Source organism: Prionailurus viverrinus, chromosome C1 (assembly GCF_022837055.1).
Source record: "Prionailurus viverrinus isolate Anna chromosome C1, UM_Priviv_1.0, whole genome shotgun sequence".
Classification (NCBI taxonomy): domain Eukaryota; kingdom Metazoa; phylum Chordata; class Mammalia; order Carnivora; family Felidae; genus Prionailurus; species Prionailurus viverrinus.
The window spans coordinates 128693142-128712504 of record NC_062568.1 but is presented as its reverse complement, the minus strand read 5'-3'; the positions used below and the strand labels follow the sequence as shown (position 1 = coordinate 128712504).

The 19363-nt window shown below is 36.3% G+C and overlaps 1 protein-coding gene across 2 annotated transcripts in view; it reads right to left on the bottom strand.

Annotated features, from left to right (window-relative positions):
* Positions 1–19363, bottom strand: part of LRRC39 (leucine rich repeat containing 39) — a 29778-nt gene that overhangs the window by 1897 nt on the left and 8518 nt on the right. The window contains exons 2-8 of one of the 2 annotated variants that reach the window (XM_047870433.1): positions 15171–15363; positions 8526–8631; positions 7077–7233; positions 6377–6513; positions 3472–3617; positions 2595–2747; positions 1247–1386 (exon numbers count right to left, since the gene is read on the bottom strand). In XM_047870433.1, coding sequence (XP_047726389.1) covers positions 1247–1386; positions 2595–2747; positions 3472–3617; positions 6377–6513; positions 7077–7233; positions 8526–8631; positions 15171–15283 — 952 coding nt within the window. In that variant the 5' untranslated portion in view covers positions 15284–15363. Of the gene's footprint in view, positions 1–1246; positions 1447–2594; positions 2748–3471; positions 3618–6376; positions 6514–7076; positions 7234–8525; positions 8632–15170; positions 15364–19363 lie in introns of those variants that run through there. The other variant, XM_047870434.1, reaches the window with a different exon arrangement.

Genomic DNA, 19363 nt, shown 5'->3' with positions numbered 1-19363 from the left:
TACCACCAAACAGCTTCTACACTTCATTTCCCCATCTCAGCATCACCATCCATCCGGTTGCTCTAACCAAAAACAGATTAATCTTGGAGTCTTCTCTTTCTCATCATTCAATCATCAGTTCTGTCCCCATCTGTCTTACATAATTATACCCCAAACTAAGCCCCAAACTATAACTTTACTTATCTTCCTCCAATCTATTTTCTGTGCTATTGTTTCTATGACTTGCTGTCACAGATCAGATGACCATTTCCTAACATCCTCCACTGGATGTTGGTAAAATGATTTCTTCTAGCTAAAAAACTCATTTGTTTGCTTGGATTACACTTATTCTCCAAAGTAACTATCTGAAGATAAATTTAATCTTTTGATTCAAAAACTTCACAATTAAACCAAAAAAAATTCACATTTTAGTGAATTATAAAACCATGATTTATATTACTCTAGTTTCAATGTTTTTATTAACAGAATTGTTTCTTTGGCTTCTTCTAATCTTGGTTTAAGTTAAAGGCTTTAGTTAAGTGATTTAATTCTTAATTATCAGAGACTAAGTGATTGAAATTTATATATCAAAACCTCACATTTTAACTATTGGTTAAAATCTCTGTTCTCTTAATAGTCATCCCTAGGCAGAATATTGTGTTGTTATTTGTGGATTGTAGAAAGAAAAAAGAAATGACAGGGAAGGTAGTGTCCATGAGTACACAGAAATATATAATAAACTGATAGAATTAGGTAGTGAAGATTTAAAGAATCACATCTTCATTCATCTGGTTGTGCTTCAAGCGCTTGGCCAAAGAAATTTGTTTCCTGTCTGTCTCTACTTGAAAAATTTTCTGTATATTTACAATTTCTCTCCAAGCCTTTATCAAAATTGTGAACAGATTTGAATTTCATTTTTTTTCCTCCCACAATATATATATTTTTTTAATATTTATTTATTTTTGAGAGAGAGAGCATGAGCAGGGGAGGGGCAGAGAGAGGGAGGCAGAGGATCCAAAGCAGGCTCCATGCTGACAGCAGAGAGCCCAATGCGGGGCTCAGACTCACAAACCAAGAAATCATGGCCTGAGCTAAAGCCAGATGCTTAACCGACTGAGCCACCCAGGGGCCCCTCCTTCCACAATATTGACCAAGAGACAAAATTTGACGGAAAAGGTAAGATGTAATGAGAAATCTATGAAGGAACTTATATATATACACATTCTTCTACCAAATATTTGGCTTGTGTTAGAAAGAAATCTCATACCTGCTCTTCTCCGTGACTCCTGTATATATATATGCATAAACTGAAGGCCAAATAATTCCCGTTCCTCTTCTTCATCTATGCTTTCACTAGGAGGAAGTGTTACTTCCAATTTCAGTGGGTTGTCTCTGAAGTTGACAAACCTAGCAGTTCACCAAAAAACAGTATTTTTATAGGTGCCGTAGAAGTGAACATTTATTTCCCTAGCGAAAGATCAAATGATAATATGGTAAATTAAAAAAAAAAAAAAAACGGTTTCAATAACCAGACATCGTGGTGAGATGTGATAAATCCTAAGAATCTTTTAAGTTTCTTTTCTAGAAGGAAGAAACCCTAGCTTTAGACAACTTATTTTCAAAGCTTATAGAAGCAACTGTTAGTTCCTACCATATATTTAATGTGGAACAGTTCAACTTCCCAGAGCAATTCCAGGGCATCTCAAACATACAATTAATGCTATGAAATTAAAGTTTATGTGTGTGTGTGTGTGTATGTGTGTGTGTGTGTGTGTGTGTATTTTTTTTTTTAACGTTTATTTATTTTTGAGAGATAGAGCATGAGCAGGGAAGGGGCAGAGAGAGGGAGACACAAAATCCAAAGCAGGCTCCAGACTCAGCTGTTAGCACAGAGCCTAACTCGGGGCTCAAATTCACAAACTGTGAGATCATGACCTGAGCAGAAGTTGGACACTCAACTGACTGAGCCACCCAGGCACCTCTTAGTTTCTGTATATTTTACAGACTTACTTGTGTCTTATTTATCATTGTATCTTCACCATCGATTACATGACCCAGTAGCTGCTGAATGGAATGAATGAATGAATAAATGAATGTATGAATGTATGAATGACTCTGTTTTGGAAATTGTAGGATTTGATGTGAATTCTCATGTCTTACATTCTCTGTTAGGAAATTAAATTTTGGAAGTAAGACACTTGAGGGAGTTCTGAGAGTAATTAACTTACATATTTACTCTATAACATGGTTACCTGTGTCCATAGTAGTCTTTTAGAAGGAAAATAAGCACTATTTTTATACCTTTTGCTTTTATTTGTAGATGAGGTTTGTTAGCAGTTGCAAAGCGATTTTCATAAAAATGTCACCAACCGAGGGTATTCCTTAAAGCTGATAATGCCAGTTTGACTTTTGTTTCAAGGATTCTTTCTTGAATAATTTTAACCAGTGTTATATGAATCCTACTTATGTAATTATAGAATTTCAAAGTTGGAAAAGATTTTTAAATATATTCATTCATATGAATGAGAACTCAAAATCAATTCATAAAATTGCTCTATATTACTTTGTTCTGCAACCAGAAGGGAACATGTCTCTTTTGGGTCTACAACTTTTACCTCAGATTGGTCATCTCTTCCATGCACACTGGAATATCTTGCAGTTTATTGTTGCTGAGAACAAGAGTACCCAGGTTTTTCATATTGCTGATTGTTTCTGGCAAGCATGTTATTTCATTCCGTTGCAGCCATAATGTATGTAGAGTTTGCATTCTGATGAATTAAAAGAGGTTTCTGTGATTAATCCATACATAATATGAAAACCCTGATTCTTAACCTAAAGTCAAAGAAAGGTAATCTTTTATAACATCTCCTTTAACCAGTATATCAGTTAACTGGTTTCACATTACCTGATTAGGGAAACTGCATCAGAGACAATCCCTACACTACAGTTCTCAGCATGTGGTGGTAGAAGAGAAACCAATGTATTTTAGTGAATTCTTCACTATTTGCATAGGATTTCTTAAAGAACTGCTGTAAATGTTATCTAATCTGAATTAGAGTGTTAGGAGAAAAATCAGAAATTATTAATATGCCCAGTTAGGGCAAGACAAGTATGCATAAGAGACTCTGGGCCAGGCTGCCTACATTCAAAACCTAGACTGCACACTTACACTGTGATCTTGAGCAATTTAACATCTCCACATGAGTTTCCTCACACATTCGTAAAGTGCACAGAGTGCCTGGCATGCACTAAATAATGTTATTGTTTGGCATATTCATGTCAATATGGTCGCGTCAGATAGCCGGTTTTTCTCTCCCCAAACCCTTAGGCTTATTTAAGTAAATGAAAATATTCTGTTAAAAAGTAGCATATTAGTACTACATGGATCTACTGTGATTGATTAGGTAGGGTCCCCTTTGTTTTGTCTATTATTTCTTATTTATTACGGATGGCTTCAACACATCCAATAGCATAGAAAATTATTTATTTTACCTTTCTATAGTATCAGGAAGTTGTTCAAGTCTGTTGCTTCCCATGTCGAGCCACTCAAGAGCAGGCATGTTCAACACAGCAGGAGGGATTGTAGTAAAGTGATTCATACTCAGATCAAGGTGAGTAAGCTTTAACAAATTGCTAAGCTGAAGAGGAAAGCAAAATTTTTCAAAGTGAATGTCCACAACGTAAAGTACTAGAACACTCACATTGCTAAAGGAGATACTTCACATCAAGGAATGTTCAGATTACACTTGGGCTTTATTTAGTCCTAGTAGTCCACAATAAAATAAATTAATTTTGAAATAAAAATAAAGCTAAATAACCTCCAGATAAATTAAAAACTTGTATAGAAAGTTCATCTATTCCAAGAAAACTTATCTTCCAAATACCCAAGTTCCAGGGTTTGCAGAACCTGCTTGTGTTTTCCTTTCATCCTGTATCTGAGATTTGTATGGGAAAACCCAAACTTCAAAATATTATTATCTTTATTGAGCCTTCTTTTTTGTGCCTGATGCTTTACATGCATTATCTCAATCACAGGATTTACCATTTGGTAATTCTATTTTTTAAATGAAAAACATCAATAAAAATGTATTAAGAATAAAATATCAAACACCAGCATGCTCAGCTTAAGAAAAAATATAGAGGTGCCTGGGTGGCTCAGTCAGTTAAGCGACTGACTCTTGATTTCAGCTCAGGTCATGATCCCGCTGGTTCATGAGATTGAGCCTAACATCAGGCTCCATGCTGTTGGCACGGAGCTTGCTCAGGATTCTCTCTCATCTTTGCCCCTCCCCCTGCACGTGCACGCTCTCTCTCTCAAACTTAAAAATATATATATATTGATATGACTGCCTCCTATGTACTCCTCCCTTCTTCCTTTCCAGAGGGAACCCCTCTCCTGAATTTGGTATTTAAAATTCCTGCATATGTTTTTTTGTTACTATACACAAATATATTTTCTATATATTTCTCTATAATTACTATTATATGTTTTTACAAAGTTTAATATTTTTATTTGAAGATTTTGATAGTGTACTTCTCTTTAACTTGCCTTTTTCTCTCAACATCAGTGTCTCAATGTATTCATGGATGCTTATAGCACTAGTTTATTCATCAGCTTTATAAGATGAATATCCTATTTCTATTTTATGGACAAAATGGGTGAGAGAGGCCATGCAACTGGAAATGATGGGTGATGTGCACTCAAGTTTTCATGGACCTATGGCCACAAACCTCTTGCCATATAACCCTGTAGTGAAAGTTTCAAAATGTGAGTAAAAATTTAGTTAACTTTTCCAAAAAACTTTCCATTTATCTAGGCAAGTTCTGTTTTATTTTTATCTCCGGGAATGTTGAGATTCCTTCCACAATTTTAACACCAAAAAAAAAAAAAAAAAAAAAAAAAAAAAAAACCCAAAACAAAATGAAACACATACACACCCAGTGTTTTGTGGGTAATGCAAAAAAAGCAGGAAGTTTCCATTTAGGAGGTGATGTTTCTCTGGCTTTAGAATTCAAGCCACGGACAAAACACTTTTTCAAAATCACACCTTTAAAATTTTTCAAACGGTTTAGAATGGAGTATAAAAAGATTGTTTTTACACTGGCATAAATATGTTTTGTGTGTATACATGTATGCAGTGTAATGGCTGAGAGAGAAGTCTCCTGTTGCTGATTTCTCAGTGGTACTAGAACCCTTTGATTTTATCATATTAAAAATGTTATTATCATCTGACAGTCTCTATTTTGCATATGTGAACATTGAGACCTAGTTATATAAAGTGGTGTGTTTGAGGCTACACAGCTACTTAGAGGCCACACTTGGAAATAATCCCAGGCTCAAATCTTACTTTAGTATGAGTTCCAATAAAACCTATTTCTTATGTGAAAAAATTAAGGTAAACACAGGTTAACAGACATGTCCAAATTCATACAGCATTTTAAATGATTGAACCAATCCCAGAAAGAAAATCACAAGAGTTAGACATATTTATTGGCCCTCTTATAAGTATAAATTGTCCCTGTGATCATCATTTTTATCATAAGCAAGTGCCTACATTTCATTAACTTGAACTGTTGTAAGATGAAGTAGATATAAATGTAGAAATTGTGTTTTACTTGCCAGAGTGATAATTATTGGTGACATATTTACTGCTCTGGGGAAAAGTGATATTCTCACCAAAAACAGTGAGTGGAGAATGGAAAAAGGGAATAGTCTTTCTACTTTGAGTTTTATTATTTTCCTTAACTTTATTTTGCAAAGTTAGAACACCTTGGAAATTTCTTTGCTGATTGTAAGATCATTAAATATGTTTGAAGTATGTTTGAAAGCGTCTATGTCTCTATGACCAGTTGGCTTTACTAATAACAAGGTTATCATACCAAAGCAAAGTCTGAAGGCTTTCCAAACCCATTGCCTTGCTTTTACTTGGTAGAGCCAAAGAAGCTAGCAAAGAAACACTTCCTAAACTGAAGAATTCATTTCTTACCACTTCAGCTGTATCTCAAAAAAGGAACACTGTATAAACACCAACTAGTAAAAAAAGAGCTTTTCCATCACCACATTGTGCTTTATAATAACCATTTATTCATCCAATAAGCATTTACTAAGTAACAACTACAAGCTAGCCTGGGCCTTCAATAGGAAATAGAAATAAAAAAGACTCTTTGCTCTGGCCTTTTAGGAGATCACAAATGATGTCAGTACTGTGACAATATTTATGCTAAATAGATACTTCTCTAAAAATGTTGTAGTAACAGGAAACGATTACCACTAAATATTTTCTGCAATAAAATGTATAGCATTTCTTCATTAGTGTTATTTTTAATGATCACACAATTAAGAAGTAAACCAGTAGTAGACAGAGAATAAAATCATAGGCATTTATATCTTTCTGACCTCTTGTGGAAGATCACATATATCTCTGTTTACAGCAAGTTCTAGTTTCTCCAAGCTCGCACAATGACTTAGTTCCCTGGGGACAGTCTTGATTTTGTTGTAACTAAGAATCAGCTCCTGAAGTTTAGTGAGCAGTCCTACAAAAAATAATACACAATAGAGAGCAGATAGATATAAAACAATGTTTCCAGTTATGAAGTATTATAGCATAACTTACTTGTCAGTTTCGTATTGGCAAATTCACACTTCTTTTCCCAGTATGTGTCCTGCCTCTTCTAAAGATGAAGAGCAGGTTTATCAGTGCTATAAGCAAAAAATATATGTTTTTTTTTCCATTTTGCTTTATCTACACTATATCCTGGTCAATATTCCATTTGGGGATTGTTTTTTTCTCATCTAAGGAATCTTTCTAATTTTCTCTCTTGCCTTCAACCTATTCTCTTCTAGGAGGATTAGCTGAACAAGAAATATCATTTCCAGAATCTATACAATAATATTTCCAAAGAGACTTTTCTTGCATTGAATTCTCATCTTAAATCACCTCAGTAAATCCTAGATGCTTGGATCCCCTGGAACCTTCAATTTAGATGTTTATAATTTCCTCAAGGCTCAGGGCTATGTAAAGATGAGGTCTTTACTCCATGTATCAAAAAAAAAAAAATTCTCAGTAAAAAACAGAAATTAAAGCAATCTTCCTTACCAATTCCTCGAGGTATCTCTGAAATTGTGTTTCGAGATAAATCTAATACAATGAGGTTCTGAAATCTTCCAATGAATTCAGGAATTTTCAACAAACCAGTTCTATGAAGTTGCCATTCCTGTAGCTGACTCAGTTTCAGTAGAGAAGAAGGGAGGGTCTAAACTCAAGTAAAAGAAATGACAGAATTACTATATTACTTAAATTATTTTAGTATCATGTCACACTGGAGTATAATTGTAGAGAGATTGATTTGTAAAAGAACTTTTCCTTACAAATTTTCCTAAATGGTTATATTTCCAAGTGCTTTGTGTTACTTCTAAGTTTTAAGACCTTTACTTTGGGAGTGGGGGTGCTAAACCTTGGCGCTCCAATCAGAATAAACAAAAAGAATGTATTTTGGCCAATAGCGTACACACATAGAGCTATGCTCTAAAGATGTTGTTGTATTAGGCTTTTTTAAGAGTACACATATGCAGTTGAAATGAGAATATGATGGTTAGTTGAAATCACAGAGAAACCAAAAAATCATTTTAATCAATAATTCAAACTTCTCTTCCCCTTCTTTTTTTAAAAAATTTTTCATGTTTATTTATTTTTGAGAGAGAGAAAGAGAGAGTGAGCAGGGGAGGGGCAGAGAGAGAGGGAGACACAGAATCCCAAGCAGGCTCCTGGCCCCAAGCTGTCAGCTTGTCGTGGCTCAAATCCACAAACGGCAAGATCATGACCTGAGCCAAAGATGGACACCCAACTGACTGAGTCACCCAGGCGCCCCTCTTCCCCTTCTGTTTTGAAATATTTTATAAAAGGTTTTTACAGATTTTTTTGAATTTAAAGATGTTAAGAGTTTCAACTATTCTGAACTCTTTGCCTTTTCTCTTTCAACCTAAAGTAGCCAAAAGGGAAAATAAAGGACCTACACCCTTAGCTAATCATACCTATATGTATGAACATAAACACTGGCCCAAGGGATAGAGGCCCTTACAAAAATTAGAGTGTGCCTAATGTAATTAAGCAAGTGTGTGTCTGTGTGTGTGTGTTTATGAGAGAATATGAACTGGGTGGTAGACCTCGAAAAAAAATGAATATTCTGTTCCATTTTGTGGGTTTTAACTGAGCATTTATTTTGGAAAAGCTGTATGATTTTTGTTAAGCAAATGGTCATCTTTTTATGGAAAATGAGAAATTGCTTATTAGTAGGATTAGTAGGAGAAAAATTGCAAAGGACCTAAATTTAGACAGAGTTTCAGCAAATTGAATTTTTACCCCAAAAAAAAAAAAAGTGAAGTTATATTTCTTTTCAGTTGTTCATGTTGCCCCAATTCATTTGGTGTATTATTAAAATGAGAATTCTAACTATTCCAGACTTAATCACAGTCTCAGAATCATTTTCTCAACTCTCCCATAAAATGCAAAATATAGAAAATCAAATAGTACTTGTATGAAGCTAACCTTCCATTCCTCTTTTTCTATCTTCAAAATGACTCTTCCATCTTCTCTGATGACCTTTTCCCTTAGTTTGGTTAAGCTTACTCGTTCTTCCCAGATTCGCACTAGCCTAAGAGACCAGAAAACATTTTAGTTGACCCATAATGACACAGGTAGCATTCACTTTTATGTAAAAAGTGACCCATCAAAACAACCACTTGACTAGTAGTATCTGGAAATCAAAAAAAGGATTCGTTTTGCAAGAATTATAAATACGATTAGTTTCATAAAGGCCCTATATTTAAGTTTTTGAAAAGTGTCACAATGCTCCATAGATTTTTTTTTTAAATAACAGCTTTATTGAGCTATAATTCACATACCATAAAATCAACCCTTTTAAAGTATGCAGTTCAATGGTTTTGGATATATTCACAGAGTTGCTCACCAACACCACTCTCTGATCCAAAACATTTTCATCACTCAAAAAACTCTATACCCAAGGCTAACTGGTGCAGCCACTCTGGAAAACAGTATGGAGGGTCCTCAAAAAATTAAAAATAGAACTATCCCATGATCCAGCAATTGTACTACTATTTACTCAAATAATGCAAAAATACTAACTCAATAGCATTATGTACTATAGCCAAATTTTGGAAACAGCCCAATTGTTCATCAACTGATGAATGGATAAAGAAGGAAATATTAGCCATAAAAAAGAGTGAAATCTTGCCATTTGCAATGATATGGATGGAGCTAGAGAATATTATGCTAATGTGCTAATGAGAAAGAAACACCACATGATTTCAGTCATGGAATTTAAGAAATAACTGAGCAAAGGCTCCTGGGTGGTTCAGTGGGTTAGGTGTGAGATTGAGCCCCATGTCAGTCTCTGCACCTGCAGTGGGATTCTCTTTCTCTACCTCCCTGCTCTACCTCTCTGCCCCTCCCTGCTCATGCTCTCTCCCTCTCAAAATAAATTAAAAAAAGAGAGAGAGAGGGAGAGAGAGACTGCTAAAACACTTTTAAACAAAGAAATGAACAAAGGGGGGGAAAAAAAGAGGCAAACCAAGAAACAGAGTTTTTAATTATAGAAAACAAACATGGCTACCAGAGGGAAGGTGCATGGGGGGATGGGTTAATTAGGTGATGGGGATTAAGGAGTGCACTTGCTGAGATGAGCACCGGATGTTGTATGAACTGCTGAATCACTATATTGTACACCTGAAACTAATATTACACTGCATATTAAGTGGAATTTAAATTAAAACAAATAAAAAAACAACAACAAAAAACCTCCACACCCATTAGCAGTCACTCTCCATTCCTTCCTTCCTCAGCCCATGGCAACCACTAATCTACTTCCCATTTCTATGAGATTATACAATATTGTGGTCTTTCCACATAGCATAAGTTTATTCAAAGTTCACCTGTGCTGTAACATGTTTCAGTACTGTATTCCTTTTTATCGAAGAATAACATTCCACTGTTCTGTTGATCAGTTCGTCAGTTAATGGACATTTGGGTTAATTCCACTCTTTGGCTATTATGAATAATGCTGCTATGAACATTTGTGAACAAGTTCTTGCGTAGATATATGTTTTCATTTATCTTGGGTACAGTTCTAGGAGTAGAATTGCTGCATCATATTATAATTCTATTTTGAACTTTTCTTAGGAACTGCCAAACTAGGTCCAAATTGCTAGTACCATTTTACCTTCCCTCCAGCAGCACATGAGGCTTCATGCCTTGCCATTCTTGCCTACATTTGTTATTGTCCATGTTTTTGATTATAGCCATCCTAGTGAGTGCAAAGTGGTATCTCATTGTTCTTTTGACTTGCATTTATTAAACATCTAATCCATAGATAGTTAATAACTTTTTAATGACTTGCAAATAATACAGTCCAACCTCAGAGTTAAGTTATATGTGATTACATTCCAATTTTATTCAGATTTTGTTTTTCAGATATAAAAATGCATAAAACCTTCATCATTCTGGAATACATCCCTATTGATTTTTGGTACATTGCAAATATACATAATAGTAAGCTATGAAAATGACTAGTAAAAGGTTGCAAATGGTTTATTTCTATACTAGAAAATGTTTATATTCAATTACATCACTTTTCTAAAAATTAGAACTATTCAAACAGTAAGCATGATGATTGCTAACTACTTGATACTCACTAGGAGATCTATGTATTTCAGAACAAGATTTAATGACAAGTGTAATCAGGTGTCTTGTTCCCCAACCTTTTACTTAAAGAACTCATTGAGCAACCATTATATGCCAAATGCGACGCTGCACATTGTGCATGCAGAAAGCTCCGTCCTTAATGAGTTTACAGTGAGGCTATTATTCAAGTCTATTTCCATCTCTACAATGATTCCTAAGTTATTTCTGGATCTGAATTTCTATGATCTAAGTCCAGAATGTATCACTTAATTTGGTGACCGTGGACAACACATACCACCTCTGTGGGCTTTGCCTATAAAAATGGGGTTTCGATTAAATAATGTCTAAGTTCCCTTTCAGCTCTGGTATTCTATAATTCATCCACTGCTTAATTCAAGCTTGATGTTCTTTCAATTTTACATAGAAATTTTCTACCTCCTATGAAACTCTTTTATCATAGTCTAAAGACTTTCCCAGATTTTGTCACACCAACTCTTTCCTAAATGCTTGGTTTCCTCAAGACAGCTTGGCATCAAAAGACAATGAGGTCAATTTCTGTTTAAACTTGATGCTTTTTGAACTAAATCTTTAGCCACCTTTAGCTGAGAGAAGAAGCATTAGATTACATTCCTTTTTAAAAATTTTTTTAATGTTTTTATTTATTTTTGAGACAGAGCATGAGTGGGGAGGGGCAGAGAGAGAGGGAGACACAGAATCCGAAGCAGGCTCCAGGCTCCAAGCTGTCAGCAAGGAGCCTGACGCGGGGCTCGAATTCACAGACCGTGAGATCATGACCTGAGCAAAAGTCAGAAGCTCAACCGACTGAGCCACCCAGGTGCCCCAGCATTAGATTACACTCTTAATCATTTTACCCCTTGCCTGTTTTCCACAGAAAGAACTTGAAGCTACTAAAATTAAATGGTTCTTAACTAAACACGTATGATAAGTGACATTCGGGAGTTTAGAAGCAAGTCACGATTCCCGCCCACTGTTTTAAAAAAGGAAATGAGGGGCGCCTGGGTGGCGCAGTTAAGCGTCCGACTTCAGCCAGGTCACGATCTCGCGGTCCGTGAGTTCAAGCCCCGCATCGGGCTCTGGGATGATGGCTCAGAGCCTGGAGCCTGTTTCCGATTCTGTGTCTCCCTCTCTCTCTGCCCCTCCCCCGTTCATGCTTTGTCTCTCTCTGTCCCAAAAATAAATAAACGTTGAAAATAAAAAATTTTTTAAAAATAAAAAAGGAAATGATGGGGCGCCTGGGTGGCTCAGTCGGTTGAGCGTCCGACTTCGACTCAGGTCACGATCTCTCAGTCCGTGAGTTCGAGCCCTGCATCAGGCTCTGGGCTGATGGCTCAGAGCCTGGAGCCTGCTTCCGATTCTGTGTCTCCCTCTCTCTCTGCCCCTCCCCTGTTCATGTTATGTCTCTCTCTGTCTCAAAAATAAATAAACGTTAAAAAAAATTTTTTAAAAATTTAAAAAAATAAAAAAGGAAATGATTTGTTAAGAATACTCTTGGGGCGCCTGAGTGGCGCAGTCGGTTAAGCGTCCGACTTCAGCCAGGTCACGATCTCGCGGTCCGGGAGTTCGAGCCCCGCGTCGGGCTCTGGGCAGATGGCTCAGAGCCTGGAGCCTGTTTCCGAATCTGTGTCTCCCTCTCTCTCTGCCCCTCGCCCGTTCATGCTCTGTCTCTCTCTGTCCCAAAAATAAATAAACGTTAAAAAAAAAAAAAAAAAAAAAAAGAATACTCTTGAGTTGGGGCTCCTGATGGCTCAGTTGGTTGAGTATCTGACTCCTGATCCCGGTTCAGGTCACGATCTCATGGTTTGTGAGATCAATCCCTACATCGGGCTCTGTGCTGACAGCAAGGAACCTGCATGGGATTCTCTCTCTCTCTCTCTCTCTCTCTCTCTCTGCCCCTCCCCTGCTCATTCGCTCTTGTTCTCTCTCTCTCAAAATCAATCAATCAATTAAAAAAAAATAAAAAATAAAAGAGTACTCTTGGGGCACCTGAGTGGCTCAGTCAGCTAAGTTACTGACTTGATTTCAGCTCAGGTCATGATCTCATGGTTCATGGGTCCGAGCCACATATTGGGCTCTGTGCTGACAGTGTAGAGCCTGCTTGGGATTCTCGCTCGCTCTATCTCTTTCTGCTCCTTCCCTGCTGGTGCTCTCACTTTCTTGAAATAAATAAACTTAAAAAAAAAATTTTAAAAGAGTACTCTAAAGTCAAGTTTATCATAATTGTAGAATACAAATATAATGGGTTTCATAAGAATAGCTTTATATATAAAGGGCCCATCTAGAGAGATGTAAGACCTGAGGTGAATATCATGCTTCCTGAGTCGGATTGCTTGAGTATGAATACCAGTTCTGCATTTATTAGCATTGTGTTCTTTGAATTAGGCCTATCTCTCAGGTTTTCTGTCTCTTTAAAAGGTAGAAAATGAACACTCATGTGTGGCAGAGACTGCTTGTCATTCCCCTGTATCTGTTACTCCTCTTCTTCCTCAATAGTAGATGCTCTAAATTCAACTGGGCACAAGACTTCATTTAGCCATCCTTCCTTGTAGTTAGATATGTATTGTATCAATGGGATGTTAGCAGAAGTAGTAGTGTGTGCCACTTCCTGCTAGCTGGAAGCAAACATGTTGGCTGAGGTTGGTGAATCTATTTGGGGCCATTGGGTGACATCCATTCCATTAGGAATGGAAGTCATGCACAGTTGAGCAACACGATAAAAGCCTGACCATGGGCAACACAGACCATCTGACTCAGTGGAGTGCTATCCCAGCCATAGATCAAGTACCAGGAAAAGTTAACATGTCTTGTGTAGAAAATATTATTTTGGTTTTCCATCTCTCATAATGCAATATAATCCTCATCAAGACACTGTTTCAGTATGTTGAGAGGATTAAATGAGATAGTACAGATAAAACATATAGCAGAATACTTAGTAAGCAGTAAGTGCACAACAAACGGCTGCTACCTCATCATTGTCAGCATCATTATTCTCTTGACTGGCTTTGGTTGGGAAGAGTGGCCCTTCCCCAGCCGAATTTTTGTTTTTACAGATAGCGGACACAAAATAGTTGCTTATCAAGAACATACCTTTCCCCCTCTTCTTTTCTGGGAGAATAGCTGTTATTTTCAAGTATTTATACTTCCCCCAAGTAACCCAGGTATAAATCTTAATTTATATAAACCAATCACATAGTCTCATTCTCCTAGAAGGGAACTGCATTAGGGGAGTACAAATTACCCAGTTCTGGTCAATGAGAGGTGAAGGAGAGGTTTGCTAAAACACCTCAGAAAGGCTTCCTCATTCTTGAACAAACAGAAATAGTTTCCACTCTTCTGATAACATAATGAGGTCTGGCTATGATGCCTGGAAGTACACCAGTCATTCTGTGACACTGAGGGAGGCTACCCTAAGAACCAAACTGAGACACTGAGATTAGCAGTAGGAGGTGATAAAAAGAAGCTGAATCTCTAAAGCTGTTAAAGCTTTGGAACTGCCTTGCCTCAGGACTTCCCTATTCCTTAAGCCATTTTTAGTTGAATTTTATGGTATTTGCTAACTGACACAAGAGTATTTTTTCCACTGAAATATAATTGTCCTATAACATTGTATTAGTGTCAGGTGTACAACATAATGGCCCAGTATCTGTATATATTGCAAGACAAAAGACAATTTAATATTTAGAAAGAGACCTAATGAATGATAATTGTAGGGATCCATGAGGAAAGTGGGTATTCTTGCAAGATTAGATAGAATACTTTGGAGACATCCAATCAGAAAAGTGGACAGATATCAAGAAGGCAGAGGAAATGAGAGCCAAATTATTTAAGTACAGCCCAAATCAAGGAATCAGGTGATCCACAGGGAACCTGGCTGAAACTCACTGCTATTCAAATAGGTGAGAATCTATACTACCTAGCATTGCTAGATGCTGTTTTAGTACCTAGGGACTATTATACTGAACAAGCCATCAGTGAAAAGTAGACTAAATGATACTAATCAAACTATGATGAATGTTGACCAGATTCCTATGAGGGCCCAAGATAACTATTTTTTTTAATGTTTATTTATTTTGAGAGAGAGAAACAGAGAGAGGGAGAGTGCCAGCAGGGGAGGGGCAGAGAGAGGGAGGGAGAGAGAATCCCAAGCAGGGTCTGCACTGACAGTGCAGAGCCCGACACAGGACTGGATATCATGAACTGGGAGATCATGACATGAGCCTAAATCAAGAGCCAGATGCTTAAACGACTGAGCCACCTGGTGCCCCAACTACATACAGACAGTTGGGTTTTTTGTGGCCACCATCACATAGTCACACTTAATTGAGTCAGGGATATCCCTGTAGTTATATTTTGACTTTTCAGTAAATAAAAATCTCTATCAAATTCAACAATAAGGCACTTAATAAGTGCTCTTTTCTAGAATGATGATGTTCTGAATTTTCACTAATTCAAAATAATAAACATGTTAAAGCATACTTCTGTTGAAATTCCTTCTCTCGCTTCAGGTCTTCATTGTGTTTCTTTATTCTTTCTTCCCAAACTTCCTTTACAGCATTGACAGCTCCAGTACAAACCACATTTTCTGACATGATTTCTCCACATTGTCACAGAGTCACCAACTTCATTAGGTTCTGAATAGCTGAATCACAGATGCCATCTCAAAAAGGACCTAATTGTACCAGAGGGGGAAAAAAGAATGTGTTTCAGAACATTCACAAAGTTCCAAAATGATCCCAGTAGCGTATATTTATTGAACACTTTCCGTGTTCCCAAAATTATTTATACACTTTACATATCATGTCTCATTTAATAATCCTCATAAAAATCCTATGACATGGATGCTTTCATTGTCTGTAATATACAGATGAGAGAACTGAGCCTTGAAGATGGGCAATTTGTTCAAGGTCTCATATCTAATATGTGGCAGAGGTGGGAATTGAAGCCAAGTCAACTTCCTTTGTTACTATGTAATTTGCAATAATGAAAAACTGCAACTAGTTTACGTGCCCAGTTGTATGAAAATGGCTAAGTAACAGATATATAAATTTAAGACCAGCGTCTTGGGATATCTACTTAATCTAGATGCTGTAGGCCCAGGCGGGAATTCAGTTAAGTGGCATTATACTAGGATTACTGGCTCTTCTAAAATAAATTGCAAAGGGATAGATGTAATATTGAGGATTGTGACCTGAATCTCAGAAAGGAAAGGAAAATAAAAATAGGGGATTGGTTATGTAAATTATGGTAGATTCATTTGATGGAATATTCTTTGCCTTACAAATAATTGTATTGATTTTTTGTTCAAATTGCATTAGCAATAGTGGAAGAACATGATCCACAATCATTTCCTTCCAAATTCAGGAAGTCAAAGATATCCACAATCACAACTATTCAACATTTACTGGAATGCTGTAAGGCAAAAGAAGCAAATAGAAACGTATAAAGTTTGGAAAGGAAGAAGTGAAATATGCAACAGTGTAGGGGGACAGGTACTTTTATACACTAAAGGTGGCCATATTTGTTATTCTCTGTGGAGAGAAATTCGGTCATATCTATCAGTCTTACAAATGCACATTCACATTCATAAGAATTTGTACTGCAAATATTTTCAATTGTAAAATTACATATTATAAAGTTATTCACTTCAGTGTTTTTCATAAAAGCAAAAGATTGGAAGCAATATAACCTTTAATCAATAATATATAGCTCCATAAAGGAAGTAGAACATTTTATATACTGATGGAAGCCATGATCTCCAAAATGTATGACTATGCCATGATTTAATTTTTCCATCCCAATGAATATGGATATTTCGGTACCAGAGTTTTGCTATTATGAGCAGTATTTTCCCCAAATTCTTGTCCTTATCTTCATGGTGCTCAAGTGGGTATTGCTTCTATTGGGTATACACCTAGGACTTGAACTGCTGGATCATAGTGAATGTGCATGTTCAAGTTTATAAGATAGAGCCAAATTGTTTTCCAAAGTGACTGTGCCCATTTATACTCTTACTACAACTATACAAGGTTTCCATTGATGTACATCCTCACCATCACACTGCTGTATAAAATCTCATGGTCACAATTTATACTTCCCTGACTACTAAATGGCATAGTTTAATATATAAAGATTGTCCAATTAAATAAAATACAAAATCCTGTGTATTGTTCATAAGAGGCACACCTAACATAAAAATAGGAAAAAATGGAAAGTATAACATAGAAAAAGATCCACGCCTAGATTTATACCCAAGAGAAATGAAAACGTATGCTCACAGAGAAACTTGCACACGAATGTTGAAGTTGCATTATTCACAATAGCCAAAAAATGGAAACAAATGGCTGTCAACTGACAATGGATAAACAAAATGTGGTATATGCATACAATGGAATATTATTCTCCCGAAAATGGAATATTATTCTCCCGAAAAAGGAATAAGTTCCAATACATGCTACATTGTAGACGAACTTTGAATGAAAGTATACTAAGTGAAAGAAACCAGACACAGAAGACCATGTATATGGGATCCATAGAGAGAAAAAAAAAAGTAGATTAGTTATATCCAGGGGCTTTTCAGAGGGGGAGATGGGGAGTGACTTCTAAGGGTACAAAGTTTCTTCTCTGAGTGATAGAAATCAACTTTTGAAATAAATCAACCCATGACAAAGCAAGGAAGACATGTTTACATCTAAAGAGCAAAATGTAGTAAGTATAATACATCTTGAAAATATAAAAATAAGAATAAATGCTTTAACAGAATGTGAAAGAAGGAAATGGAGGTGTAGAGGAAAGAACACCAAAAGCCACATCTTCAAAGTGGGGAGTCATAGATACTGTCTCTATTTTATGGAATGAGAACTAGAGACTTAAGTATTTGTTTAAAGTTCTAAAGGTAATCAAGAGAGAAACTAAAACTAAGAATATAACTCTAGAAGGGTGTAAGTGAATTTGAGCATCATCTTTCATAATGAAGTTCCGTAGATTATGCCTAAAGTTGATCAATAATAACCCCCCTTGAACAAGAAAACAGGAACAAAGGTGGTGACTACTGAAAACAAAATCCTGTCACTTCTAGAGTGACAGAAAAGGGGCAGAGAATACTGCTTTTCATTATTAATCTCCTCTAAATTATTAATTTCTTTAACAGTATGCAGTGCAAAAAAAAACTATGCAATGTGAGAGAGAGAGACAGGGGTGGGAGAAAAACTCCATTACAGAGGAAAAAATGTTTACAATTTTAGGATGGATATATAATTGCCAATATTCAGCAAATTATTAGGAGAGGGTCCCTACTTTTAAGCAATGCCTGCACAATTAGCATAGGAACAGGTTGCAAGATCTTTTTGCCAGCAAGAAACCTTGGCATACAGGTGCCGCCTAATCCAAACCCGTAGGTACATCACAGTGAACCTACAATTTATTGTCTCAGATTTGAACAAGGTTGAAGTGTTTATCAAATAAGAAAACATTTTTTAAAACTATCAAGTATCTACATGTGAATGTGTATTTTTAAACATATATAACCATTCATATGCTAATTAGGCTTCTCAGTTTGCCATTAAACTTGATTCAGCCATCAGTTTTCCTTTACCAGCAACCAGTTCCCCTTCGAGGAAAACAAGTCAGTAATAACATATGTATTTCTGCTGCTAGCATAGGATTGTGTTCCCTCCAATGACTACCATAACACAAAAGCACATAGTATGGCAAGGACATAACTGGGAAAGTCTGCTTTCTAAAGGCAAAAGAAAGCAAAACAACAAACAAAAACAAAACTAAAAAAAAAAAAATGCTTAACTTTTACAGAAATCCATCTTCCAGAGGAAGACAATTACATGAATGACTATGAGACCCCAAAAGAGACTTGTAAATTCAATTCCAAGTTCAGTTGTGCATTCCAGCAGATTCAGACCCAGTAAAGGCATCATCAGCAATCTATTTCCATGTGAAGAATAGGAAAGAAGTGCTTTGGAAAAATACTTACCACTGTCAGAGGATGCAGAAGCTGACATGCCCAAAGTTAGTGATTATCAGCTGAAAGAGGATTTCAGGGAGAATTGTTTTCCATGTAGCTCCAGATGATTAAAATCCTCAGTCAGACTTGTAACCAAGTGAGATGTAATGTCAGCCTAGTTCTAATTTTAGATCTTGGACAAAGCTGAGAATAGCAAGAATCACATGGAGCTTCTGTGCAAAGGATCAAGTGATAACGTATGTGCATGCATTCTGCACACTGCAAAATGCTGTACATGGGGTGTTATAAAACTATTAGGCAGAACTATTTGTAAGCTGCAGATATAAAGAACTCGTATTGAAAGTCCTTCTATTTTTCATGACTTACACATTTTGAGTATTTAATAGAATTCGTCTGTTCCCAGCAGAGAAACTTGAAAACTTGAGAATGTACGGCACAACAAAACCCCTACGTGGTAAACGATAGATCTGTAAATGTTTAAACTAAAGGTAAATGCTTCAGAAAAGAAGAAAAGTAAAGATATAGAATAGTATGGGTAAAAGAGGAGCCCCAAGCTCCTGCTGCATCCAGGCTCAAATTTAATTCTCTCTCAACCTTTATCTCTTCAGCCTTCATAGATAGGAGTTAATTCTGGGTTCTTTGAAAATAATTATGGGGGTGCCTGGGTTGTTCAGTCGGTTGAGCATCTGACTTT